General features: G+C 59.3%; 1 protein-coding gene across 3 annotated transcripts in view; it reads right to left on the bottom strand.

Annotated features, from left to right (window-relative positions):
* The window catches only part of SCUBE1 (signal peptide, CUB domain and EGF like domain containing 1), a 137,191-nt gene that overhangs the window by 25,690 nt on the left and 83,720 nt on the right, over nucleotides 1–27,781 (bottom strand). For 2 of the 3 annotated variants that reach the window (XM_087868638.1, XM_087868639.1), the window contains 5 exons: nucleotides 27,483–27,572; nucleotides 10,446–10,562; nucleotides 3,975–4,097; nucleotides 1,662–1,778; nucleotides 9–131 (listed from right to left, as the gene is read on the bottom strand). In XM_087868638.1, the coding sequence (XP_087724764.1) occupies nucleotides 9–131; nucleotides 1,662–1,778; nucleotides 3,975–4,097; nucleotides 10,446–10,562; nucleotides 27,483–27,572 (570 nt within the window). The remainder of the gene's footprint in view (nucleotides 1–8; nucleotides 132–1,661; nucleotides 1,779–3,974; nucleotides 4,098–10,445; nucleotides 10,563–27,482; nucleotides 27,573–27,781) is intronic. The other variant, XM_045779905.2, reaches the window with a different exon arrangement.

Raw genomic sequence — 27,781 nt, 5'->3', positions numbered from 1 at the left:
GCACTCACCCACACAGTCCTTCCGGTTCCAGTGGAGCCGCCTCCCCGGGGGGCAGACGCATTCGTAGCTGCCCTTGGTGTTGATGCACCCCTGGTCACAGCTCCCATTGTTCATGCTGCACTCATCCACATCTGGAAGCACAGGTGGGAAGAAGGCCATCAGGGCAGGAGGCTGGCTGGCAGGGCAGGGCTACCCAGGACAAGCGGGCCGAGACTCCCCTGACTCTGCCGGCAGCTGGCCACTCATCAGACGCAGACCTGTTGCATGCGTCACACACAGGAGTGCACACACACGAGGCTGATGGACACAGACACCAACCCCTCCCCCTCCCCCAGGAACCCCAGCGGTTTGCTGGACTCCAGCAGCTGCACCCGGACTGGGGGAAGGGCAGAGCATGGCACAAAATTCAAGTGCCAAGCAGGTCTCGTGAGGCAGGGGTCGTGAGGTCTCTCTCGCTGGGGCTTTAGACAGGCTGTTTCCCTCTGCGCAACGGGCCCCAGGGTGAAAGAAGCCACCTCCAAGGCCCTTCCTGCCCTGGCCTCCAAGAAACCAGAGCACCCGCTGGAGATGGGGAGAGGGGCTGGGCCAACTCATCCTGGGGTGCCTGGCTCTGAGCATCTGCGTGGCCTGCAGTCAGGGAGCGGCAGGCCCAGGGGAGCCAGTGCCCAGGTTTTTGGGGGTCCCTCCAGAAGAATCTGTAGCCCACTCCAGGAGCCCCTTCCCCCCAACACCAGCTGTGCCTGATCACTTCACACCCAACCCCATGTGACCTGCACAGCTGCCCAGCAGAGGGAGTGCGGTCACAGGAAATGAGGAGACCCCAGGACCTCGGGGCCATTCTCAGCTCCCCCACCTCTAGCTGCCATGCCTGCACATCTCCAAGTCCCATCATCTGTAGCTAAACACTTCTAGAACCTTCCCCTTCTTGGCACACTTCAACCCTGCCCAAGCTCAGTAGCTCTGGCTCCCGTGCCTGGAGCTGTCTCCCTACTGGTGCCCTGGGTTCCACTCTCCTAAACACGTGGCAGCTAGAGTGATCTCATTACCTGAACATGCCCACATCACACCCCTACTTAAACCCTCCAGTAGTCTTTCATTGCACTAGGATAAAACCCAAGTCACCCGCACATCTCACAAAGGCCTGCTTCCTATCTGCATCAAGCACCACATTCTCCTTCCCTCACAGGGTTCCACCGCTGCTTCTGGGTCCCCCTACTGGCTACCTCAGTGCCTTTGCATATGCTGATCCTGCCGGCATGCTCCTCATTTAGGAACCCCCCCTCCCCCACCGCCCAGTCTCCATACGCTGCCCTTCTCTGTTGCCACCCTCTCCCACTGGGACGAATCATCTGCGGGATTCTCTGTGTAGTGGCCATCTCCCGTTCTGGAGTGAAGGTCCCTTATAACTGCCATTTCTGGGGCCTATGCCCACAACCTGGCCCAAGGCCTGTCACCTAGCCGATACTTGCTGCTCCCCGCCCCCATCTTCCCACCCTGCTCTTGGCTGAGCCCCTCTGCCCACCAGAACCTGGCCTTGCTTAGGTCCCTTCCAGGCCCTCTGGAGTCAAGGTAGGGGTCAGGGTGTGGGGTGCAGCCTAGGTGGCCGTGTGGCCAGGCGCGTGCCTCAAGGGGGAGGTGGCCCTGGCGGGCGGGCTGCAGACCTCCGCAGTGGGTTGTCCCATAGAGTGTGTAGCCACGGTGACACAGGCACTGGAAGCTGCCCGGGGAGTTGATGCAGATGTGGTCGCAGGTCCGCTCGAAGGAGCACTCGTCGATGTCTGTGTGGCCACAGGGAGACAAAGTGCGGGGAGGAGTTTCAGGGCCCGGTGGGTGGGCACGGCCTGTCACTCACTCAGTCGCTCAACTCACATCTGCGCACAGACAGTCCCTGGGCCCTGACGCTTAGTGCACAGCCAACCCACAGTGAATGCTGGCCTTCTGGTCACGGCCCGATTTCCCAGTTTGTCTCCATTAACCTTACATTTCTGGCTTAGAAGCCATTTCCCATCTTTTCTGGAGTGGGCAGGGTGGAAGTACTGTGGATACAAGGTATTACCATGACTCTCTGCCATTTTAATACCTCACATTCAATTGTGATCAGGACGAGTATTTAATCCGCATCTGCAGGAGATTGATAGGGGCTTGCCTGAGGAAACAAATGAACTGGGACACGAAGCCAGGCCTTTTGGATGCCAACCACAGTGTGTTTTCCGATCGCTACAAGAAGTCTCTTGAGAAAACAAGGAAAACAGCCTGAAGAGAAAGGGGTATGGGGGGAATATGTACCCAAAAGGGATAACAAGATAGCCTTGACAGTATGTGAAATATGATTCTGAGCTTCCTGGCAGCCAGGGTAAAAAACGAAAAAGGGTCACAGGCTGCTTGTTATCAGAAAGGAGGAAATGAACCACATGATCGTAGGAGACAGGTCTGTCCTGGCCATAAATTCTGAGGAAAATGGCTCTCATGGGACAGCTGATGGGGACTCCTGAGGGTAAAACAGACACTGACCCACCTTTCCATGGGCACTGTAGTTGGAGGTCATTCTCTGAATATATATTAGCTCACGTGACTACACACGTTGACGATATACATGTGTTTCTAATAATTCTAGCACAAGGAAGGAATCACACTGTGGGTGCTCAAAAGCGATGTGATCCCTCCCAGCAGGGGAATCTGGGAAGATCTCTTGGAACTTGTGGCACCTGGACTAGACCTTGAAGGATGGGACTAGCTTGGAAGGAAGGAATGGAAGTGAGGGAAGGGCGCTCTGAGCAAAGGCCGGGAAGGGGCAGCACGGGGCCTCCAGGGGACTGTGTGGAGCTCAGGGGGGTTGGGGAGGTGTCTGAGGTCCCCATCCCAAAGGCCTGAGTGTCAGACAAAGGAAACTAGAGCCTGGCATGGTGCTGGAGCAGGGCTGGGACATGGCCAGAGCCCCGGGGGCCTCAGAGAGATGAGCCTGGTAGAGGTGGAGGGTGGAGAAGACTGGCTGGAGCCCAGAAGCAGACAAGTCATGGCCGCCTCAGTGATGGCCCACCTGTCTCGCGAGGCAGCTGGGGATACAAAGTCAAGGGCCCTCCCTTAGCCCTCCACAGAATTTAGCAAGGCAGATGGAGAAACTAAGTCAAAGTGTAGAGGAGCCTGGACAGGTGACGTGCTCCCAACGGGCCCTCACATCCTAAGGGGAAGACAGAGCCAGGAGACCCATCAAGGGATGAAGAGGTCGAGCCAGGAAGGGGAGGGGACTGGCTTGGGTCATAGGATGGGCCCAGGACAGGCTGGCCTCAGACCCTCCCTTACCAACCTCCTGCTCTTGCCTTCGTGGGTGTCCTTGGGAGAACGCATCCCTTGGCCCTCAGGGCCTCGTGCTGCCCCAGGGCCAGCCCTGAGCTGCACTGATAGCCCGACTCTGCCATGTACAGTCTGCCACTCCTCTGGGAAAACGCCTATTCACCAGTGTCCCCTCCCCCAGGAAGCCTTCCCTGGCCACTCTTTCCACTGCCCATCCTCTGGGCTCTCACTGCATCCCGATAACTCCTGGACTTGTGCTGGACTGTGATTCCTGGCTTTTGCCCAGACCTCACATCACCCTGGTGGCTCCTCGCAGGCCCCCCGGGAACCCTAAGGAAGGACTGCAGGGGAGCGCCTGCAATGTGCCATGCCTTCCACCAGGTGGCAGCAGCCCACTTCTGAAGCCTCCGAAGGAGGCCAGGGAGGACAGGGCGCTGGAGATGACAAGCTCCGCCACCGACTCACTGTGGCAACCCCCCTTACATACACATGTGCTGATGTGCCTCCGGGCCTCAGTTTCCCATCCACAAAAGGGACGGGTTGGACTGGGTGTCCTGAAGGCCTCTAGAGTCATGAAGGACAGAGAAGGGGGGAAGGGCAGGTGCACATTTGGAATGGCCAGTGGGGGCCGACACACCCTGGCCCTAGGAGCCCGCGCAGGCTGGGGGCACACGGGGGCTCACCTTGGCACGTCCGCTCGTCGGTGAGCAGCTTGTAGCCCTTCCGGCAGCCACACTCGAAGCTGCCCACGGTGTTGCGGCAGAAGTGGTCGCAGCCCCCGTTGTTGGCCAGGCACTCGTTGATGTCTGCAGGGCGCCCAGACGGCAGGGTGAGGCAAGTGGGCTGGGCTGCTAGGTGGGGGGAGGCCCCCCCCCGCGACTCCCTGCGCCCACTGCCCGCGGCCGGCCTCCAGTCCCCCTGTTGGAGCACGGCGGCCAAGGGGCCTGGCTCCCAGCGACGGGGGTTGGGAGGCTGAGTTATGCCGCCTCCCCGAGTTGGCGAGCCCAGCCGGCATTCGGGGCAAAGAAGGGTGGGAAGGGATTGATGGCTGCTGTGCCGGGGATAGGGATGATACTCGGGGAGGCAGTGTGGCCTGGGGAGAGCTACTGGGCCCCTGGAGCCTTGGCTCCCCCGCCGTAAGACAAGGGTCAGAAGCACGCCTTGGAAGAACACCACGAGGAGTAGATGAACTGATGGTCCTGGGGTGCTGGTGCTGAGCGAGTGCTCAGTCAACAGTTCGTAGGTTTAATGCCCCTGTTTTACTCATGGGAGACGGAGGCTTAGGAAGGTAACCGGTGCTCCTGGGCTGGCTGGCTTCCCCCTCTAATTTCACCTGTTGGTCTCAGCAGTTTCTTCACTCTGCATCTAAGAGCTGTGGCTGGACCCTGAAGGTCACCTGGCCTAACTCCATGCAACAGACGACCCCTCCCAAGCAGCCTTGCCAGTCGGCCTCTGCTTGCACATCTCTAGTGATGGGGGGCTTTCTCCCTCACAGCACGGCCTGGGGGCTCATGCATCACAAACGTCCCCCTGACTCCTGTGCGTACCCTCCCGCCCCTCCTTGCCCTGCTAATCTGGGCTTTGGTCTCTGGGCTCCAGGCCAGCCTGGCAGACGGTGTCGTCAGAGACCTTGTCCCTGACGTGTGTCTTCTGACTCCACAGTTCCTCTTGGGCCCCGACCCCAAGGCTCCCCATGCTGACATGACCCAGCACGTCGTAGCAGAGCTTTCAGAGTGGGGTTCTCACCCTGATTTGGAGGGGGCAAAAGGGAGTGAAGGAAACCAGAAAGGACCTCTCCGAGTTGGCCAACAACCACATCTCAGCAGAGCTGCTGACTCGGACTGTCACCCTCGCTGAGCCTCTCCTGAGTGTGAGGACCCAGGCATCCTGTCTTGTGTAAGGATGTGCAAGGTCTCCCTGTCCCCTTTGTGCTGAGCCCCACGGAGGGGTCTCTGTCCCCTCCCAGCAACTCCAAATCCCACTGGCGCCTCACTTCTTTTTCCTCAAACCAAACAAGCTAGACCTGACACCTGCAGCAAAGTCCTAAAGCGGTGTTCCCACAGAATGTTCCCCAACAACAAAAACCCCAGGTGTGTGGTCCCGAGCAAGGCTGAGACGCCCCCGTGGGAGGTTCTCAGAGCCTCGGGGGCGGGGGGGAGCCTGGCATAGCACAGGGCCACAGCAAGTCTGGCAGGGCCGGACCCCAGAGCGGCTTTCCTGGGGACCCCCTGCGGGACCAGACTTTGAGGGGTGCATCTCTTTGCCCCTGGCTGCCCTCCTCCCACCCCAGGCACCTCTACCCCAAACACCCATTCTGTGTGCACGTTCTGGTAACTTGGGCACCAGGAAGGTGGCCAAGGAGGGGAACCTAAGGTGGTCCCCACTAAGGGAGGCCTGCGGATCACCAGACCTGGCCCCGACTCCTGGCTGTGCCACCGCCTGGGTGACTTCACCCCTCTGAATACAGTAGGTGCTCTATGTGTGCACACCGAGATGGTCACTAAAAACAATGATTTCTCAGGTCTGGGAACTCTGCACACGTGTGTGTTCCAGGAACAAAAATGCCTAAGAGTGAGCCCAGGCCCCACAGACCTTCTAGTGCTCACTATACCTACTGGGCACCACCTCATGCTGGTGACCAGGCCAAGCCCTTTCTGGCAAAGTCTTGTGTGATCTTCAAAACAACAGGGGAACCAGATCCCCCATTCAACAGAGGGGATCACAGCTACTTGCAGCAGCCGGATTGGGACCCAGCTCCAGCTGTTTCCAGAGACAGGACTTCTCCAGAGCACAGTGCTGGCCCCGCAGCCTCCAGAGAAAGCAGATATTATGTTCAGTTGAGGGCCCGTCCCAGGCAGAGGCTTGGGGATCTCTGTCGTCCTCTCCCCCTGGGGATTATAGGAAGATGGGGAAATTTCTAGCTAACAGCCTCTGGCAGGAGAATGGAGACCTGCCTCAGCTCTGTTCCGGCCAGCTGTGTGATCCTTGGACAGGGAAAGGCACTTCTCTGAGCCTCAGGTTCCCCATCTGTGAACTGGGCTGGGGCAGGTGCCTCTCACAGACTAAATGTGCAGAGGGGGTCTGCCTCCTCAGGAATGCCTCAGGCCTTCTGGAACCCCCGATCCCATCCCCATCCCCATCTGGGCCTGTCAGCGGAGGGGCTGTCATGGCAACCAGACAGGTCACGGGAGGAATGTTTGCTTGAGGCCAGGCTGGTGTGGCGGCTGCCCGGGGGTCAGAGTGGGGGAAGCACCCCCAGCTCTAGCCAGGGTACAGTCACACAGCTCCTGGACCTTCATTCTGATGGGACCCCGGGGTGCAACCTCTGCCCCCCTCTCCCCTTCCAGCCCTTCTACGGCTCCCATCTTTCCTCCTGTTCTCATGCTGCCCGCAACCCCCAGGCAGGACAGCAGCCCCCTACCTGTTTACAAGTCTTCTGTGGCCCCCGGTCATCCGAGGATAAAGGGCCAGCCCCTTATTGTAGGCCCTTCCCTGGGCATCCTGGGCCTGGATGTCCTGCCCTGCTCTTTCTGCATGCTTGGCTTCTGCCTTGGCAGCCCAGACTCCGGCTGCCCCACCCTGTGCAGCCCCCCCACGGCCTGCCCCCGGAAACAGCTGCCTGCCTGGGAAGCCTTCCCTGACGTTCCCTCCAGAGTGGGCTGTCCCCTGTCATGGACACCGATGGGGGAGCTGGCTCCCGTCTGCAGCCCCTGGGCCCAGCATGCAGCCTGCACAGAGAGACTCCCCAGCAGCATTTGCTGAGTGGATGAAGAATGAAGGAGCTGGAGTGGTTGAAAGAAGGGTTGGGTCTTGGGCTACCAAGGAGAACCTTCCAGATGCATCAGCCAGTCAGTATTCAAGCATCAGGGGGCATTGGGGGGTGTGTGAGCCGAAGGAACAAGAGTAGGACAACTGTTCCTGCTCTCCTCTGCCCTTCCCACCGAGGGGCTCAGCCTGGCAACCCACGGGCCATGTGCAGGGCTTCCGGGTGGGAGTGGGCTGGCGTCACCCAGAGCAGCCTTGTGGGGAGGGCACGCTGCTGGGCTGGGCTGCTGGGTAGAGGGCAGGTGAGGGAGGAGAGGAAACAGGTGGTAGGTGGGAGTTCTCCCAGACTGTTTTGGAAGGTGCTGGGTGGAGGGGGCACTGTCTCTGAGGAAATCCAGGCTCCAACTCTGGAGTCGAGATCCCAGGCCTCCCTCCTCTCAGAAGGGCCAATCAGCAAGGTGCCCCCTTCCCAATATCAAGCCGGTGCAGCTCAGAACAGGGAGCCTTGAGGCTGGACCCCCGCACTGTCCATACTCTTGAAACAAAGCTTGGGACAAATCCTGACTGCACCACAGCCCCCATGTTTCAGACAGAATAACCCCCCTTTCCCATGCCTGTCTCTACCTGCCCATGTGACCCCTGTGTGCTCAGGCCTTTCAGCTCTGGATTTTCCAGGACCTCTGTTACCTTCACCCTCCAGCCATTGGTCTCGCTTCACAATGGCTTTTGGCTTCCAGAATACACTGAACCTTTGAAATCACTCCTTTGATATCCCCTTCTGGGCCCTTGCCAGGACCAGGGCGTGCACACCCACTGAGGAGCCGAAGCCTCGGGGCCTGGAATTCCCAGCTGGGCTTGTCCTGCCAAGTGCCCGCGCCCTGACCTGCACTTCTCCCATTGGACCCAGGGAGCTCGGGCTGTGCACGTGAGGCTCTAAGATGCCAAACCCGGGGTCTGGAGGTTAGCCTTCATTTTCCAGTGTCCCCTGATTCGAGGACGTTACGCAGTTTTTGACCAGTCCCACAATCCTTAAATTCTAACTCCGAGGACAAGGACTGCTCATCTCTACACCACAGCCAGTGCCTGGTTCAAGCCATGTCATCTCCAGCCTGGGTGATGACAGCAGCCACCTCACTGCTCTTCCAGCCCCTGCCCAGAGAACCCCGTCCAAGCCGTGCTGAGGGACCGGCTCAAAACGGAAACCCGAGTCTGTGCTTTCCCTGCCTGGGAGTGTCTGGGGGGCTCGCCAAAGCTTGGAAGGATGAAGGGCCGCGCCCTCCCCAGCACACAGGCCCCGCATCATCTGGCCCGGCCTGCCCCACATCTCACACACCTGGGCACACTGGATGCCTTTGGGTCCTTGCACCCCGGGCCTCTGCACTGCAGCCACGGTGCCGCTGGAAAGGCCACCCCGATAAATGCCTCTCCCCGCGCCCTCCCCGCCCCGGCACCGGGCAGGCTCTGGTCCTCGCTTTTCTCCTGGGCTATAGGTCTCCATCCAGCACCAGGCAGTCAGTAATACACGGTCATCTCAGTGATTTTAAAAACTGAAAAACTGTCTTCTGCATCTGAGAGAAGATCCCCAGGGACAAGGAAGGTCTGCTTCATTCACCTGTCTCCCCAGCCCCCGCGCATGGGAGGAGCCCCAAAATCCCATCTGGTATACGAGTGAATGAGAGGACCTCCTGTCTGCAGGGCAGCGGGAGGGAGGGGGTCCGGCCAAAGGCAAGGGGCTGAGCAGGCGCAGCCCTGGTTTAAGGGCCAGAGTGGTTCAGGAGGAGCCACAGGAAGCAGGGTGGGAGGCGTGGTGGGGTGGGCCTCTGGCTGTGGGGAACTCCCCTCAGCACCTCCCCTCCCCCAGACACGAGGTGGAGGTGGGGCGGGGACAGGTTCCCCTCAGGCCACCGAAGGCTGGACAGGGGCAGCAGAGCCCCCCACAAGTGCTCTGCTTGGGCATGGCTGCGGGTGCAGAGAGGTTGGCTTCTGGCGCCAGTTCCCGGCCTCACATCAGGAACTGAGCCATGCCCGCCCTGCGGTCCCGGGCCCGAGAGGGAGGCAGCATGGCCTGATTTACCCTCCTCTGCCCCAGCTCCGAGGGCACGGGGCCAGGCCTGCTGCGTCGCTGCTGGCTGTGGCCGATGGCTGGGACCGCAGGGAGCCCACGTGTGGCAGCTCAGCTCTGAGTGGGCTGAGCAGGGGCTACAGAAGGGCTTTATTTTCAAATAAACAGGTGGAAGGACTGTTATTTCTGTCAATAATCCCTAGTTTCTTCCCAGCAGAGCAGCGAGGAAGGAGAAGTCATATGCTATCTATTTTTAAAGGCTTAAAAAAAGCCCCCTCGGACTATTTAAAACCACCGGAAGCCTCCGCTGTCCGTACCTTCACCCACTGGACTTGGGAAGTTCAAGCTCCCCTGCCCTTCCGCTCACGGCCCTTCAGCCTGGCCTGCTCCCTGGCGAGGTGGGAGGCAGAGGCCCTGCGGCTGTGGGGATATGAAGGGCCAGCCTGGAGCCGAGCAGGCGGTGCCGAGGGGCTGCGCCTCCTTCCCTTACAGGGGAGGGGGCTCCAGTGGTCCCCCTCTACTCCTTGCCTAAGGGCTATAGCTGTTTAGGGCTCCTTTGAGGGGGCTGCAGGGCGGCCCCTTCAGTCTCCAGAGCCCTGCCAGCTCTCACTTCCCTGCTCCCCTCACTTTTTGTTTCCAGAGGGACCCCTAACACCCTCAAGCACCCCCTGAGGCACTCAGGAACTCTGTGGGGTGAGTTGGGGAACAAGTGGGAACAGAGCAATCTCTACCTGCTCTCACTTCCAGGGGCTGGGAGACTGGCCCGTTCCTGAGAGATTCTCCCAACCTCCTAGAGCCTCATTTCTAATTGCAGATGGAGGTCCTTCTGCCTCCCCAGTCCCTTGCTGAGAGCCCCCACAATGTCACTCCTCCAGCGACAAGGACACACAGCATCCTCATTTTCCTCATGGTGGCAAGACGACAATCCCATCCCGGTACAAGGAGACCTGTCCTTCCCAAACGTCCCTGGGTCTTGCTGTTGCCTCGGCTCTGCCAGATGCTACCATGAAGGTGAGGATGAAGAGAGGGCCAACCTGCCCCCGGCCCCCCAACCCCCAGGGCCATGATGAGTCACTGTGGGCCCAGGAGGTCCTGCAGGAAAGACATCCTTAGCCTAGCCAGCAGCCCTTTCCTTGGACAGCAGGACCCTATCAACGCAGCGTTCCCTTGAGCCCTGCTGGGGAGCCCTGGTGCTGACCCTCCCCCTTGTTGGCCTCTCCAGCAGAAGTGCCAGAGACTGCAGACCCCTGCTGTCACAGGCAGCCACAGCCACGCACTCAGTGCGAGCGTGCAGCCCCCGGCCCTGCCTGAGTGGCTCTGCGCTGACCTTTACACGTCTTCCCGTCGGGCTGCAGCGTGAATCCCACTGGGCAGCTGCACCGCACACCAGTGGCCGTGTCCCTGCAGGTCCGGTCACAGCCTCCGTTGTTTACCGCACAGGTCTCTGGGGGGAGGTGGGGGGAAAGAGACAGAGATGCTCAGTCTCCTCCGACGGAAGCCACTGCCTGTCTCCATCCATGGGGGGACCACCTGAGACAGGAGACCTGAATTTGAGTTCTGGCTGATCCCCTCTAGCTGTGGGCTTCCCTGAGCCTCAGGATCCCCATCTGTAAAACGGGAGAATGGCACCATTCCTGTGGGGCTGCTGGTGAGGACCCACCGTGATGATGATGATGATGATGATGATGATGGATGGGTAAACGTCTGCACGCTAGAGGGCTCTGCTGGTGTAAAGGTCAACGCCAAAAACAGGTCAATGCTGCTGAGATCAGCCTGGCTGGTATTTAACTGCCCAGGGCCAGATTCCTAAACCCTTGTCCTGCCCGGACTTGGACTCCAAACCCAGACTCGCGGTCCCTGGGGCTCCCCAACTTGTCTCAGCGTGGACTGGCTTGTGGCCCTGGCCGTGGAGTTTCCTGGGGGGGGGGGCCCTGAGCCCACACACCATCCATCACCTTGATGAGGCACTCAGCTCAACATCTGTTCTCACTGAGCCATAAGCTAAAGGCGTCTGGTTTTTGTCCACTTGAAGCTGGTCCAGTGTTTTTTTCCCTTTGCAAATTCAAAGGGCCTGGAACGGCTGGGGCAGAGCCTAGGTCACCGAACCCTTCATGTGGTGAGAATGATCCTCCCCAGGCCTGGAGAAGGGGCTGGCAGAGCTGGGTCACCGGGGCGCAGGTGGCCCGCACACAGAGGAGCCCGGTCCTGGGCCTCCGAGCCTGAAAAAACCTGCTTTGATCTTGTGGGAGCTGTGCCTGAGCGGGCTTCCCTCTTCTCTTCGATGCTGGGAACTGAAGAGCCAAGGGCCCCATCTTTTATAACCGGAAACCCTTTGCCTGCCTACCTTGGCTTCCTCTGGGCATCTGGCCCTGTGGGCCTTTTCCCTGAAGGCTCCCCCTAACTGGTCTATTCTGTCTGTCCTTCTGTGGTGTCTGCATTCCCACAGGAATACACTGAATACATACCCCGGTAGCCAGGAGTCCCTGCTGCTAATTATACCAAATTCACGATGCCTTTCCTTTGAACTTCAATTTGTGTGTGCAAGTGTGTGTGTGGGGGCAGGGCAGGGAGAGGAGGAAATCTGGCTTTCCCTTGTGTGTGTGCAAGTGTGTGTGTGGGGGGGGCAGGGCAGGGAGAGGAGGAAATCTGGCTTTCCCTTGTGTGTGTGCAAGTGTGTATGTGTGGGGGGCAGGGCAGGGAGAGGAGGAAATCTGGCTTTCCCTTGTGTGTGTGCAAGTGTGTGGGGGGCAGGGCAGGGAGAGGAGGAAATCTGGCTTTCCCTTGTGTGTGTGCAAGTGTGTGTGTGGGGGGGGGCAGGGCAGGGAGAGGAGGAAATCTGGCTTTCCCTTGTGTGTGTGCAAGTGTGGGGGGGGCAGGGCAGGGAGAGGAGGAAATCTGGCTTTCCCTTGTGTGTGTGCAAGTGTGTGTGTGTGGGGGGCAGGGCAGGGAGAGGAGGAAATCTGGCTTTCCCTTGTGTGTGTGCAAGTGTGTGTGGGGGGCAGGGCAGGGAGAGGAGGAAATCTGGCTTTCCCTTGTGTGTGTGCAAGTGTGTGGGGGGCAGGGCAGGGAGAGGAGGAAATCTGGCTTTCCCTTGTGTGTGTGCAAGTGTGTGTGTGGGGGGGGCAGGGCAGGGAGAGGAGGAAATCTGGCTTTCCCTCGTGTGTGTGCAAGTGTGGGGGGGGCAGGGCAGGGAGAGGAGGAAATCTGGCTTTCCCTTGTGTGTGTGCAAGTGTGGGGGGGGCAGGGCAGGGAGAGGAGGAAATCTGGCTTTCCCTTGTGTGTGTGCGAGTGTGCATCTCTGTGATTCTGCGGGGTGGGGGGAAGGCATAGCAGGTGTCATGCCGAACGTCCTGCACACAGGGACTATGGGTGGCAGAGGGCCACCGGCCCTTCTTCTTGAGGCTAATAACCTCACCGTGATAGGACGAGCTGTAACTACTACTGAAAGGCGAGTCTCCCTGCCCCTGACTCTTCCAGGCCTTTCTGTGTGTCTCCACGAATCTCAGGCCTCCAGCTGGGGGTGGGCTGTCTGAGCCTTCCTGCCTGTGTGTGTGCTGGCCCAGTGGTGGGGAGGCCTCCCGCCTGCTCGTGTCCCCATGCCCAGCTCAAAGACCACCTCCACGAGGAGCCTCCCAAGTTCCAGGCATGGAAAGAAGGCCACCTCCCTTCCCTGCACTAGGCTGGCCTTTGTTAGAGGGGGCCGTGCTCTGACTGGTGTATGGCCCACTCAGGCCCTCTTGTCTCCGCACCCGTCTGTTTATTGGGGCAGTGGAGGTGGGCAGGCCAGGGTGTGAGCTTTGGCCCTGTCACTCACTGAATGACCCAGGCAGGCTACCCCTCAGGTTGGACCTCAGCACCCACACCTGGCAGGTGAGGACGACCAACCTTCCCTCCCGGGCCTGAGGTGAGGATCAAAAGAACTCCCCACTTGAAGTGCTTAGTCTGGGTCCTGGCATGTAGTAGTTGCTTCACAAATGGTAGTTTCCCCTTCTGGGGTTCTAACCAGAGAGGAAATCCCGCCTCCCAGCCCCAAATCAAAGAGCCAACGCAGGCCCCAGGTGCTTTTTCAGCCTTTCATGTGGGAGAGCCCCTCTCTGGAGAGGGGCCGGAGGGCCTGCCTGCTCTCCAGGTGCAGGTAATTAAGGCTCAGGCCCTGGAGAACTGGGGCTGGGGCACAGTCGTGACCTCACTTGGTGACAGTGATGGTGACCGGGCCTCTCTGTGGTAATGGAGGTGGGGTGCGGCGTGGGGGCGGTGTCCCTGAGAAATGGACCTGGCCAAACGGGCTCCTGTCGGCCCTTCACATCTCCGGAGGTCCCGGTGGGACTTGGAATCTTGGCCTTCCAGAGCTGAGGGGCTTGGCACCCACTGGGCAGGTGGAGGCCAGGAAGGGGCTGCGGTCAGCATGGAGAGTCACCTACTCTCTAGCCTCTCCCCTGCATTGTGCCACTTTTAATCTATGTTGCCCTAAATGATGTGTGGTGCCTAAACATTAGGTACTGTGTGAGGGTCTCTGGGCCCCCAGAGAAGGCCCCCTGGGCTGTTCTAGGTGCCGACCCCTTCATCCCACAGCACTTGGTTATGGCGGGTCACCTGCTCCAGTCCCAACTCAGCCTTCCAAGCCTCATGTCCCCTAGCCTCTTAGCAGCTCTGTGAGGTGGCTCCTGCCACTTCCATCTCCCTGGCAAGGAATCTCCCCAGGACTGATTCCAATTCCAACCCACCTGACAGCCTGAAATCTCCAGCCCCAGCCGCAGGACCCCACAGCGCCAGCAGGAACTACACTCTCCATACTCCGCCCTGATGGCTCCTGTTCCAGCGCTCCCCGCCTCTGAGCTTGCTGCCCCCATCCATCCCCTTGCCTGGGGCCCCCAGGCCTAGTCTTGCTACTTCTTTAGTATCCGATGCCAGGCCCTGTGCTGGGCAGGGGAGGGGGCAGTGGAGTGAGCAACCAGCAACCAGCCTGTCCTCTATGCTGCCCGGGACACTGCACCTGCCAGGCCCCCAGCGTCCCCTCTACAGCACAGGGTTGGTGGCTGTGTCATTCTGAGGTTAGCAGATGTACACAGCACAATACGATACACGGAAAGGAGGATGACAAAGTCTACCCAGTTCTTTGGGCTCAGGTGGGGGTCGGGGACCGACGTCTATAGTTACAGGATGGGCCGGCCTGGGTGGCACTGAGAGCTTTGTCCCAGGGAGTTTCCAAGCAGAGGCTGCTGGGAGCTGCTGAGGGAGCTCTTAGCCTTGGATGGTGATCAGCCTTGGTCCCTCCCCCTGGACCGCTCTCTCTGACTGCCTCAAAAGGTAGCCTCGCCTCTCTGTTTCCCAAGACTAGAGGCCACACGGGTCTGGTACTGGGCCACCACTGTCTCAGGTGCAGAAACCAGACAGCCTGTCCTCTCCTTTGACTGTGGGATCACCTGAATGCAAACAGCAAAGATGAGCTGGAGACTGCAGTGGTATGGTCCCTGGCACTCGGGTGGGGGATGCAAACGGGGTCCTGCGGGCTGCCTGTGAGGCCACACCCCATCCAGAAGCACACGCTGCCAAGGGAGGCTGGAGTCCAGGTGCCAGGCCTTCAGGGCTGTGAGGGGGAAGAGGGCAAAGCCAAACCCGGAGTGCTGTCCCAGGGAGCTGAAGATTTTCCTTTTGGACTCTGTGAGCCCTCTAGTCTCTCTAAGAGAGCTACTGGGTCTTTCTAAAGCCTCTCTTCACCCCCTGGAGTGAAAGGGGAACAAAACCCCACAGGGCACTACCCTCTACAGCCCACAAAGGATCTTCTCATCCACTGGCCTCACAGCAGCCCCAGAAGTTGGCTTCTTTTGCAGGCAGAGAAACTGAGGCTCAGGGAAGTTAAAGAACTTGTCCAGGCAGGATTAGCTGCCTATTGTGAGACCCCGTGCAAAATAAAAACGAAGGGCCCTTGCTCAAAAATTAAAAATTTCAAGACAGAGACAAACAAACACTCAACCAATTGGGGGCCCTTCTGAGGGCAGGGCCTGGGGCAAGTGTACGGGTGACCCGCCTGTGAAGCCAGCCCCGTGTCTCAGGCCCTTCAGGTATTTAGAGAAGCCAGTATTTGAACCCAAGGTCGTGGGACTCCAGACGGAGGAGTGAGCCAGACCAGGTCAGAGAGCCAGGTCTTTGTCGGGGGTCCTTGAACGGCTCACAGTGGGGCAGCAGAGATGGGCACTCACGGTGCCTGGCCTCCTGGCCCAGCAAGGGGGGAGAGCTCTTACCCCCATGCGGCCAGGCTGAAGGTGGGGGAGGCTGGGCATGAGGTGGGGGTTAAAGCGGGAAGGGGCCTGGGAGTAAACCCCTTTTTAGCAGGTGGAAAAACCCTAGATGTGTCACCAGGCCAGTCTTTGGTCTTTCCCCTGGGGCATTCCTGCTTTGGGCCAGGCCCTGCCAGGGGCACTGAACACAGAGGCAGAGCAGATGTGAGCAGGGGAGGACAGTCCTGACTTGGACAGCGGGCTGCTCTTTGAGTTGGTGCTGCCTGTTTGCTCTGCCCTAGGTCCGGGGCAAGGTCTGGCAAGGCCTCTGAAGGACAGTCTCAGTCACAGCACAGGGGCTAAGACATGAGGTGTGGTGTCAGAAAATGGGGTTGCACACCTGGCCCTGGGACCTCAGGCAAGCCCCTCCACCCCTCCAGTCTGAGCTTCCTGACATGCGATGCAGAGCTCGTGCAAGGCCCAGACCAGTGTGGACATCACAGTGCTTTGTGAATTGTCACAACAGTGACCACATGCTCACTCTCGAGCCTCTGCACCGAGAGACTCAGCACCCAATCGGCTGCTGACTCATCCGAGCTCCTGCTCTGTGTGGGGCAGGTGTGCCTCCGAGAGTCCCTGGTGTTCTGGAGATCTCAGCTAAGTGGGGCAGCAGATGGGCTCACTGCTCTAACCACCAGTTTGGGAAAGACTCCTTGGTGCTGGGTCGCTGAGAGATAGGAGCTGAGCTAGAGATGGGTCTGACACGGTTAACGGTTTATCAGGGGAGACAGAACAGGGCCCGGACTCTGCCTTTCTCACAGGAGTCTGGGCCCCCCTCCCCCGGCTCACCCCATCACATCCAAGCACAGCCTCCACAGATGGCTCCCTTGGCTCAGGCTCGTGCACCCCCTCCAAGTTCTCCTGAGCCCTGCCGGCTCTCCCATGCTTCTGTTCAGGTGGTTGTCTCCCCCAGAGACCACTCACTCCCCAGGAAGAGCTGTGTCAGGGTGACCCCATGCCCAGCACAGGACCCATTTCTGCTGAAAGAACAAGCCTCTGGAGGAGTGAGGTGGGGCCTGGCAGGGGGAGGGCGCCTCCGCAGAACCCGACAGCAGAGCACCTGCGAGTCTAGCTGAGGCAGCCAGCGGCACGGGCACTGGGCGAGGCGGAGGCTCACAGGAGCTGACTGCAGGCGTCCCCTGGCTGAGAGCGCCCTGAGAACTGGACGTGGGTCCAGAAGCCTGATGCCACACTTAGTCCCTGATGTGCTGAGGGACTTTAGGCAAAAGATCCTCCCGTCTCTGGGCTGTGGCCTTCTCCCTGTGGTGTGACTGGGAATCCCAGGCTTGTCTACGGTGCAGGTGTCAGGGCGCACCCCAGAGGCTCTGATCTGGTGGCTGGGGTGTGAGCCGTGTGACCCACAGACACCCTGTCAGCCCGGACATCTGCCCCGTCCCTTGAAGGCCTCACCCTGGCGAGGGAACAGCCCAGAGCTCTTGCTGCAATCTGTCTAGGCCTCGGTCAGGGCTGGCCCACCTGCCCTTCTGCCACTAAGATCAACTGAAGCCAATGGGAAGAGGGGTTAGCCACTGGCTCTCCCAGCCCAGTCACAGGGTCTCTGACCTTTGATCTCTCCTCCCTCAGCTGATTCCTGAGCCTTCCATAGCTCCTATCACTTTGGATTAAAAGCCATGCTCCCTGGCAGAGCTCCGCACACTGGTCCGGCTCTCCTTCACTGCCCATCCCTTTGTGCCAGCCCCACTGATCTCTGGGTGGCCCTGTGGCCCGTCATGGGCATTGCCAGCAGGCCGATCTCCCTTACTACCCTGGCACAGTGAGGTTGGTCCTCTTCTCGAAGTCCCTTGGGCAGGTGAGAAGAGTCAGGCCTCAGGCTGATAGCAGAAGCCGCTTCCCCAGCCACTCAGCAGGGAGCGGGGGAGCAGGGCTCATCTCTGGTGTGCCTGTCACCTCTGCTCCTAACCATACCACCTCTCCCCCTCTGCCGGGACCCCCTGCTCTGCCTCGGCTGGCAGACACCCACTCCTGAGAGTGGTCTGCAGAGTGGCTCTTGCCCGTGTGGGGAGATGCACCGTGAGGGCTGGGCACTGGCGGACTCTGCTCTAGGAGCAGCCGGGACTCTGAGTAAAGCTGGGCCCTGGGGGGCACGCTGGGGAAGGGGGCGCGTGGTGCCAGAGGCAGGGAAGTCGTGGAGGTCAGGACTGAAGCCCCAGTAGGGAAGGGGTCCCAAGCCGGGGTCTGATGGGAAGTGGGAAAGGAGGCCTTGGAAGCCCCGCTGGGCACCCAGCACTGCTCTCAGTCACATCTGAGGCCAGCGGACCCCTTGGCCCATGGTTCTCAAAGGGCTGGCCTGGCCCTGAGGCAGCCTTGGTGGGCTCTGGATTCTGCCCTCATAGCAGGTAAGTGGGTGACTATGAGACCCACCTGGCCCCTGTGCAGACTCTGGCCCAGCTGTGTGGAAGGAACAGGCCCTCAGGCTCGTACCACCCACCAGCTCCATTTACCTGGGACCCGGCCCTGCTCAGGGCAGTCTGCTGTCAGTGTCAGTGGAACTGTCTTCTGGAGGCACTGGGCAGGCTCATGATTTCAGGGGCAACACCCTCTCACGGGCCTGCCTGGTGGGTGGGATTTCCACACCAGGAGAGGACTCTTCCGGACCTGACGGGACAGTGCCTGGCAGTCTGTAGCAACAGGGGTGGGAACCGAAGGCAGAAAAGAGGCTGACCAGGAGTGAGATAAGCAGACCTTGGGGAAGTTTCTTCAGCCGAGGTTTTATATTAACACAGGTGGCAGGAGCAGAGCCACGGCAGCGAGCCTTTTCCTGGCCTCTGGCTCCTGCCTTTGCTTTGGCTACTAAGGGGAGGGGCGTTGAGAGCAGACAAAGTGGGGCTCGCATGCACCCTCTCGTTTGAGGCCATCCTCAGGAGGGAGGGAGTGGGATCATTATGCCCACTGACTAGAAGGCTCATGAAGGCCCAGTTGGTGACCCTTCCTTGGCACTGTCTTGCCCCTTCCACCACGTGGGATCATGGAGGTTTGGGGGTCAGACCCTTCTCAGAACACCCACCACCAGCAGCTCACTCTCTCTGAGCACTCACAGGCCAGGCACTGTGCATCACCTGCTCACCCTTCCCTGGAGGGAGTGTGGGGTGGCATGGGAAGAGCAGGACTGTGTGACGCTGGGTCAGCCGCTCATCCCAGAGCCTCAGTCTCCTCATCTGTGACCCAAAGGGCACCCTTGCAAGTTGCTGGGAACATTTCCATGTCCAGGTACACAAAGACTCAGCCCAGAGGCTGCTCAACAGAGGGGAGCCTTGTTCCAGATTCCTGATGGCTGCTGGGATTCAGGGAAAGACAGGTCAGAGGACAGCCTGGGGCCGAGGGAGGCGATGCCCAGCATCCACGCACCCTATCCCCCTTTCTACGCTGTGACTCCTGGGGGCCAGTGAAGCTGGCACATGGATCCTGCCCTCCCTCTCAGAGCTCCGGCCTATAAGCTGGGCAGACCTCATGGAAGGCTCCAGACTGCAGCTGCCTGGCTGGCCTTTGAAAGGCGCTCATCCACCCTGCTGGTTCTTCAGGCCCCCTTTCCCACGGCACCACTACCTCTGACCTGACCAAGGTCAGGCAGGCCCCAGGCTTCTCGCCTCATGGCCGGGGCCCAGCATTCCGAGTGCCCTAGGAAAGTGCCAATGGTCTGGGCAGGAGAAGGTGGAAAGAAGGAATGGAACGTGACTGGGCAGTGCCATGTGCCACATGTAGGCCCGGCGCCCCACAGCAAACATCTCTTCCGAGCCGCTTCAGAGTAGAGACTGTGGCCCCCTTTTGGCAAGAGAGAAATGCAAGGCTCAGAGATGTGTGGTATGCCCACCTGGAGATGACGCTAGTCACTACAGAGGTCAGGACAGAGCCCAGGTCTGCCTCCAGAGCCTGGGCCCGGACAACAAACCGGAAGGAATCACCACCAGCAAAACTCCAATCAACGTCTCTAAGAACAAACATATAGTTCTTAAAACAAAGGTACAGCCTGGCTGAGCAACCGGGAACCACCCCAACTTCCTTGGGACACACCCGAAGTCTCGCTGCAGGAAGCCCTGAGCTTTGGCTGCTCCTTGGTCAAGAGTCCACTGCCGGCACCTGGTCTGCAGCCAGCACCGGGCTGCCCTTGGTCGGAGCCACCCAGCCACCCTGGAGGCAAGGGTGGGCCTGAGCAGCGGAGCAAGCCACAAGGGAAGCTGGACCATCGCCTGCCCAGGTGGCTGGGGTGGGGCGGGGTGGGGCGTGGGGGGCTGACTGGGGCTGTTGGTCACTTAGTTTCTGTACACGGGGGGCTCCTCTGAAGAGTGCAGATGAACGAAAGCTTGTAATGGTAAAATAAAGATGTCCTGGACTCTGGGGCGCATTCCATCCGTGGCTATGGAGTTTAAGCTCCAGAACCTCCTGAGTGTGGCAGGGCATGGAGCCATGTTAACCGGTAGACACATCAGGAAGTGGGCCATTAGGCGGCAGGGGGCACTGGGGTCACATCTGAAAGGGCTTTGGGACCCATTTGGACCAAATCCTGAGGGGCCAAAAAACCTAGGAAAGGGTGAAGGCTGGGGACAGGGTGTTGAGGCCCAGAATGTGGGGGTCAAGTGTGCCCAGCTGCCAGTGGGATGGGGCAGCATGAGGAGCAGTGGGGGGCAGGCCGCTTCCTACCTGTGGGGCTCCCCTTTACTTGCAGCTCCCCGAGGGGGAGAGCTATGTCAGCGGGAAGCTTCGGCGGTGGTGCAGGGCAGGGGCTGGCTGTGTGGGAGCGCAGGCTCTGGGACTAAGTCACAGGGAGGCTCGGGGGGCCCTGCCACAAACCAGGAGGCGTTTGCACAAAGCCTGGGAGCTGGGCCAACCACTGGGAATTGCCCAGGATGCTTCTACAGGCCGCTAGGATTGAGGAAGCACTCGCCCCAGGCACCACTGTCACAGCCGACCCTTGTCACAGTCCCAGAGGCTGGAGAAGCACAAGTTGCTTTTGAGTTCTGACAGGGGAAGGGACTTGCCGGGGCCATCCGAGGGGAGGGAGCAGCAGGGCAGGCCAGGTGTCCCCATGCCTAGTTCACTGGTCCAAGCATGGACTTCCCCAGGGAAGCCACCAACACCCACCTCTGAAGAGCCATGTGACCCTGGCTAACCCCTCACTTCCCCGAGCTACGCCACCTCTGCCAGGGGATGAGGACAGCACTATCTCCTTCAGTCCTTAGGGGCCACCCCACCTGCCCGTCTGACCACATCACTCTCTGTAACACCATTTCTGTGCTCCCTGCCCTCTGTCTCCAGCTGCACGAGCACCCCGAGCCCAAGCCACAGCCATACCACCACGCACTGGCTCCATTCCTTAGGATTCTCTACTGGCTGCTGTGCCTCCAAAAGCCCCGTCTACCTCAAGTTCTGAACCCCAACTGGGCCTGAGCCCACATATCCTGCTCGGTCTCCCAGAGCCCACCACTCATACAGCAGCAGGGACCACACCCCCCCGCCCCCATCTGCAGGCTTCCCAGAGTCTGGGGGAGGGCTTGCCCACACTGAACTGTCTGCAGTGGGGCAGGACACACACGACATGTACCTGTCCACCTACCCTCATTCTGGGGGCTGAGAAAGTGGCGTTTGGAAGTATGCCTTGGGTTAGCTGTGCCCACGGAGGGGACATCTCTTCTGGTTTTTATACTTTATGAGATGAACACATAGGCTGGTTAGAAGCAGATTCAAATTTCATTTGAGGCCCAGAGAGAGAGGAAAGCTGTAAGGCCTCAGGCTCCAAAGGAAGCCAAGGGGCTTATGGGCGAGTGCTCTGGGCCTCTCCTGGGCAGGGGCAGGACTGCTCCCTCCAGCCAGGCTCAGGCCTCAAAAGTGCCAGGGCCCAGGCACTGGGAACCCTGGTTCTGCCCAGACTCATGGGGAGACTGGGGATGAATCACGCCCCTCTAAGCACAGATTCCCTCTGGGCCAGCCAACCCCTGCTCCCTCTTGTCTGACAAGCCCTGCCTAGCACCCTGCCTCCACCCTACACTCCCCCTAGACTACTCAGCCAAGGCACCATGACCCACCTCCTTCCACCAGCCCTTAGGACATACGTGGGGTGTGTGTCGGGCTAAACTGAGGGCAGGAGCTCAGGACTACAGCCGGGGTCCCCAGCTGACAAGAGACCAGACACACTCAGCACCAGTTCATAGACAGCAGTGAAGTCTGACCAGCCTGGTTCTTCCTGCATGAGAGCCCAGTGCCTGGAGCTTGGCCCAAGGTCTGCCCAGCCTTTCCCTCTGGCCGGCCTCCTGCTGAGCACCTGGACTGGGAAACTGCCCTGTCTCATCACCTCCCTTGTCTCAGATCTGCCAGAGCCCCTTCCCCCTGCCAGACTTGCCCAGGGTTCAGGATCCGGGTCGGCCCTTTCTCTCCCAGCTGGACGCCTGCCTGTGTGAATGGCAAGCAGCGAGGCCCCACTCAAACCCATGCACGTCCTCCAGGAAGCCTTTGTTCATGCTCTGCTCCAACCAGCCTTCCCCGTGCTCCTGTTCTGGGCCAGGTCCTGTGCTGTGTCCCGGGGGGCCATCAGAGCTGGCACAGACTTGGCCTCTGCCCCAAGTCAGGGAGTCCCAGGCTTGGGACAAGAGAGGGTCCTGGTGGAGGAGGGGCAAGAAGCGGGGATGGGGTGGCAAGGAAAGTCCAGTTAGGTGTGGACAAGCCTTTGGCAGGTAGAATGTGTTGGATCGCACCTGGGTGAAGAGTTGTGGGGGGCATGGCCTATCAAGGTGGGGAGCTGCACGTGCAGGGCTTCTAGGAGGAGACTTCTGGGAAGGGACTGATGTGCAGGTCTGGAACCAGGGTTGAGGGGGGGTGGCCTGGGAGGTTGGGGGAAATCAGGAGAGGTCCAGGGACCCTGGAGATGGTGGCTGTAGAGAAGAGCTGGCAGGTGGGCAGCCCCTGGGGGGACAGAGGAGCGGGGAGCCGGGGAGAAGGAGAGTGAGTGTGTGTGGCATCAGCTGGACCTCTCAGGGTGATTGTATGCTTAAATGAGGCTGGGGAAAGCACGGGGCTAAGTCTGCACCCCCCAAATGTCAGCCATGACCACAACTGCCCTGCTTTCCCAGGTCCTCCCCGCCTTCCAGGTCTCCAGCCCCTTGGCTCCATTCCTGGAGCTCTCTCAGTGGCTCCCCTGTGTGCCAGCCCCTTCCACACTTTCATACCACCCCCTGGAAGCCCCAATAGGTCAAAGTGTTATGGTATCATGCCAACTCAGGAAGGGAAGCCTGGCTCACAGGTGGAGGTGTTGGGAGATGGGCAGGTGCCGACTGTGGGAATGGGGGGGGGGGTTCCTAGTACCTTTTTGGGCCTCTGTGTCCTCATTTGTAAAACGGGAATTGCTTTAGCGCCAACCCTCAGGGTGGCTGGGAGGTGAGTGAAGGCTGGGACAGAGCATGGCCCAGAGAAGCTGGGTTCCAGGCTAACTATTGCTGTGCTCACCGGACCTGGAGCACCTGGTTCCCCTGGGCTCAGGGGGACCCCAAAGTGGGCAGGCTGTGAGGGCAGATTCCAGTTGGGAGGGCAGATGCACCTCAGGCTGCTCAGCTTCTGACTCAGGGCCCTGGGCTTGGGAGTCCACAGACCTTGGACCCTGGCGCAGACCAGCGCTCACTGATTGTATGGCGTGGGGTGTACCTGTCCCCTTCTCAGGGCCTCACTTTCCTCTGTAAGGTGGGGACAGCTGCCTCACAGGGCTGTGGAAGGCTCACTGGAGAGGGCTGACTGGAAGTCCCCTTGCAGACTGTCAAGAGGCCTAAACTGCATTGTGAGGAGGAAGAGTCCTCCAGAATGAGCGGGCTGACATGCACTGGGGCTGCCTGAGGAAGCGGTGGGCACCCACTCTGGGGGTGCCTGCAGAGGCAGGGGCGGGGAGGCCTGTGCCTGGAGACTGGTGGATGGGGACAAGCCAGTGAAGAGGTTGGATGTGGGCTCTGCCTCTGGAGCTCACAGCAGCCCCCTGGGAGGTTCCTCCCAGACCAAGTTTGAACCATCTGTTCTCAAGAGAATAACAGCCCCCTAAAATGTTCTTATCTTAGTCCCCCATGACCCTACATGGCAAAAGGGACTTGGCAGATGTGATTAAATTAAGACCCTTGAGATGGGAGCTTGTCCTGGATCATCTGGATAGGCGCAATGTGGTCACAAGATTCCTTAAAAGTAGAGGAGGGAGGTCAGAGAAAGAGAGCCTAATGGAAGCAGGGTCAGAGAGATGCAATGCTGCTGGCTTTGAAGACAGGAAGAGGTCCCAAACCAAGGACTATGGGTGGTTCTAGAAGCTTCCAGAAAAAATGCAGCCTTTGCTGACACCTTGATTTTAGCCCAGTGAGTCCCAAGTCCAACTTCGGACCTACAGAAGATAGTGCATTTCTGCGGTTTTAAGGCACGAAGATTGTGGTACCCTGCTAGCAGCGACAGGAAGCTAACACAGCATCCATCCCACGCACACTGTGGGAAAGGGACTGACTGAACGCTTGGGCTGACAAGAACGACCCGCAATGTCTCATCAGTCCTGCTATGAGTGGGGACCCAGGGGCCTGTGGTAAACTTAGCTGGGTACTCAGGGGTTTTGCACAAATAAATTGGCCAGACCCTTGAAATTTACCACCCTAACCCTCAAATCCAAATATTTTAACTGATTTTAATGTAAATTGAAAATTGTTACATATTTTGAGCTTCTTTAAGCCCCTGTTCTTAGCCTGTGCTCAGTGCCTGCGGTTATTATAAATGGCAATTGCTGGGTGCAGCTGAGACCCCCAAGGTTGGGGCAGGGCCACTTAGCCCTGAATGGCCCCCGCTGCTCTGCTACAGACCACCACCCTCTCTGTGCCACAGAACAGGGAGTGTCACCCTGGGCCTGCAGGACCAGTGTGTCACTGACGTGGTCACTGTGGGGAGCGACGAGGATGGCGTGTGCTCATGGGGCCTCACGGGGCTGGCAAGCGCCGCCCTGCACTCACTCGGTCTTATCCTACCCGCCCTAAAAACAAGCCCTGTTGGCACAGGAGATAACCAGCATCTCAGGGATGGAAGACACCTGCCAGGACATCTCAGCCACTCGGTGACTGCAGCACACATGCCCTGCTCTGGCAGAACCCTGTACTGTGACTACCCTAATGGGCACTGCTCATAGTAGACTGTTCTAGGGCATCCGAGCCCTGCCCTCCCTCAGTAGTCGCTTGTCTCTGCCCTCTCACGAGGAGCTGGCCAGTGCAGCAGTCGACGGGGGCACAGACTCTGGAGCTGGGTGGCCCAGGATTTGACCTTGCTGTCAAAATCCTCAGGGTTTTGCCTTCCTCATCTGCTCCTCTCCTGGGCCACAGAATTAGATGCTTCCCCCTCTGCCAGTCCTACCCCATCCCCTCCAAGGGCCTAAAGGAGGGCTCATGTGGCCCACCAGCCACAGGATCCACTGGGATCAACTGCCTGTGTCCCCTTCCACAGGCCACAGATGCTGACCCAACTCTGGTTCCCCACACCGTCCAGGCTGCTCTCTCCATGCAGGGCTGGGCTCCGAACGTCATGCCCCCATTGTGCTCTGACCAGCATAGGGCACAATGGGGAATCACCTCCTTCATTCACCATACCTTGCCTCTATTAATACAGCCTGGGAGCAGCCATCCTCACCAAAGGCTACTAGTTAGAGCTTGAAGTCCAATGGGATCCCAAGTCTGTACCACATGGGCTGTTCTCAGAGAAGACAGGTGCTAAGCATTGTGAGCTGTCGAGAAGGGGGTCACCAGTGCTCTGGGTGATGCCTTTATGGAAGCCCCTGAGGATGGTTGCTTAGCTCTGGGCGTGGGGCCTCATCCCGTGCTATAAGTGTTGTAGACAGACCACAGGAGGGACAGGTTTTTTTATGCCTGTGAGGCAGAGTGGGCTCTAAAGGGATGCATGAGATTTCTATAATCAGAGAGGTGGGAATTTAGGGCAGGCCAACCATCATCCTTTTCCTTGGTCCCTTCCAAGTCCCCCAATCTGCTCCCCCAACTCTGCCTCTCAAACCCGGGGCGAGAGTAGCTGTACTCTCAGTTTGTCCCTTCTCACCTCCCTGACCCTGCTCCAGGCTATTACCCACGGACTCTAATTAGAAAAAGCAAGTCCACAGCTCTTCTCTCCACCTCGCCATCCACTTGCTTTATGCCAGTTCAGCTCAGCCCTCTTCTGCCATCACCCTCCTGCTGGGAGGGGTACAGGGCCTCTAGGGGTCGTCCAGTTCCTGCTCCTGCCCTGCTCTGGAGCACCGGTCTTGGGCAGCAGTACTCACCTCTCCCAGTAAGTGAGGCTGAGGGGCCTCAGTGTGGCCTCAGAGCACCAGCAGCTCTTAGGTTCCCACCACCTACCTCCAGCCACCTTTCTGACTCATACCTTCCTGGATGGTAGTGGGCATGCATGCTTGCTGGGGCCTTCAAGCCCACCCCCTGGCCATTTCCAGCCCTTCCCAGGCCAGTCCAGACAGCCCAAGTCAACATGACAGCCCTGTCCCAAGAACTTGTGGAGAGGGGACTTCTGGACAAACCTTGTCCCATCTGCTCATGTGACCAGAGATGAATCTTCCAGACTCTCTGAACCTTAGTGTTCTTGTTTGAGAAACAGGGCTATGCCTGTTCTGCCCAGCATGGACTTCAGGCTGCACAGAGCACCACCAGCCATCCCAGATCTTCTTTGCTCCTCAAAGCCCCACCACAGAGACAGGCGTCAAGCCTAATCCCCAACATAAAAGGCCATATTCTTCCTGCAATCCCACTTACGTTTCCCTTTTCCCTAGGTGCCTGGACTCCTTTGAGGTCCATCTGAGAAGCACAAAAGTAGGTGACCTCTCTGGGACCCCGCGGCTCTGACTTAACGCTGTGACCCTAATGCTTAGGACGGCCCACACAGCCATGACCTTAGGGCTAAGCTCAGCTGTGCAGGGTAGTATGTGACCATGGGCAAGCCAGGACACCCCAGTGAGCCTCAGTTTCCTCCTCTAGGACATGGGAAATGTACCACCTGGCCCCACAGCTCCCAAGGCTGGTATAACCTATCAGAATGCCACAAAGGTTGTGACAATCCCAAGGCACCCTACAGCTGTGTTTCAGAGGCCTGGGCAGCTGGCACCATCCAGGGCCAGCAAGCACGGAACCGTAGAACTAAGGGGCAGACTTGCCCTGTGGTTCTATGAACTGAGCTCGATGGGAGAGCAGCCATCTCCCCATCCTTCCCTTTCCTCACCCTGCCCAGGGTCAGCCACACCCGCAGGCCTCCCAAGCCACCCTGAGCAACACCAGGGATTTCCGGGCAAGCCTCCCTAGAATCCGGATTCAGCCCAGGCCAGTGTCTGGAGTATAGCGGACATCACACCTGCCCCTGCACCCTGCTCCAAGGCAAGTGGGTGCCTGAAGTGGGACCAGGGAACAGTGGGCCAAGGCTGCCCACTTACACCCACCTCGGGCTGGGTCATTCACTGAGGCGGGAGCCATGGGGCCAGAAGGGGCTGAGTAAACCTTGCTTTTACCTTGGGCCTGCCAGATGGCCTTAAGAGTACCCTCCTCTATGGGTAGCACATTTTCCAACTACAAAGCAAGTCCCAAACCTAGCTGGGTTTTTTTTTCACCCTGGATGTGGCTTCTCTCCTTTGCAAGGAGACGGAGAAGGGCCGTGCTGCCTGAATCCCTGTTCTACGCCAACACCCCCACCCCCCTTCACTTCTGGGCCTCCGCGTTGCCTTGCTCATTCATCCTGCGCACGTATTGCAGGTAGAGGGGTTCAGAGCAAAAGGCTCACCCGCAGAGGCCACCAGACGCTGGCTCTGGGACCTTCGCTAAACACAGATACACGTGTTTGATGGAAGCTATAAACTTTAACAGGGAAAAAGTCACTTCCCACCTGGAGCGGAGCCCTCCCCCCACTCACACGCGGCACGCTGCACAGACAGCCCCCCCATGCACACCCCATGTGCCGGCACGCACACACGCACGCACACACGCACACCCGCGCGCCGGCACGCACGCACAGCCCGACACAGCAGCACGCGCATGCGCACACACGCGGACAAAGGCGCGAGCACAACAAAGGAAGTGGAAGAAAAGTGTTACCCATGAGGAGCCGCCGTTTCACCCGCTTGTCCACATCAGCTACTGACGTGGCATTGAACTGAGAGCGCTCAATTGCAGCCTCATCCTTCTCTAAAACACAAGTAAGGGACAAACACGGAGCCGGTGGTTAATGACAGCCCACTTCCCGCGGCCCAAGACAGTCAGCCTCTCGGCGTGGCGCACACACAGCCAACACAGCATGCCGGGCCGGGCGTCCGCGCCGAGGGGCGAACCCCGGGAGCCTCCAAGGTGGCGTGTTCGGGGCAGGAGGCAGCAGGGGTGGGGGTGCAGAGCGGGAG

The sequence above is a fragment of the Ursus americanus genome, chromosome 17 (assembly GCF_024610735.1).
Source record: "Ursus americanus isolate L20-20 chromosome 17, mUrsAme1.1.p, whole genome shotgun sequence".
Lineage (NCBI taxonomy): Eukaryota > Metazoa > Chordata > Mammalia > Carnivora > Ursidae > Ursus > Ursus americanus.
The sequence above is the reverse complement of the archived record's forward strand: the minus strand, read 5'-3'. Positions and strand labels throughout refer to the sequence as shown.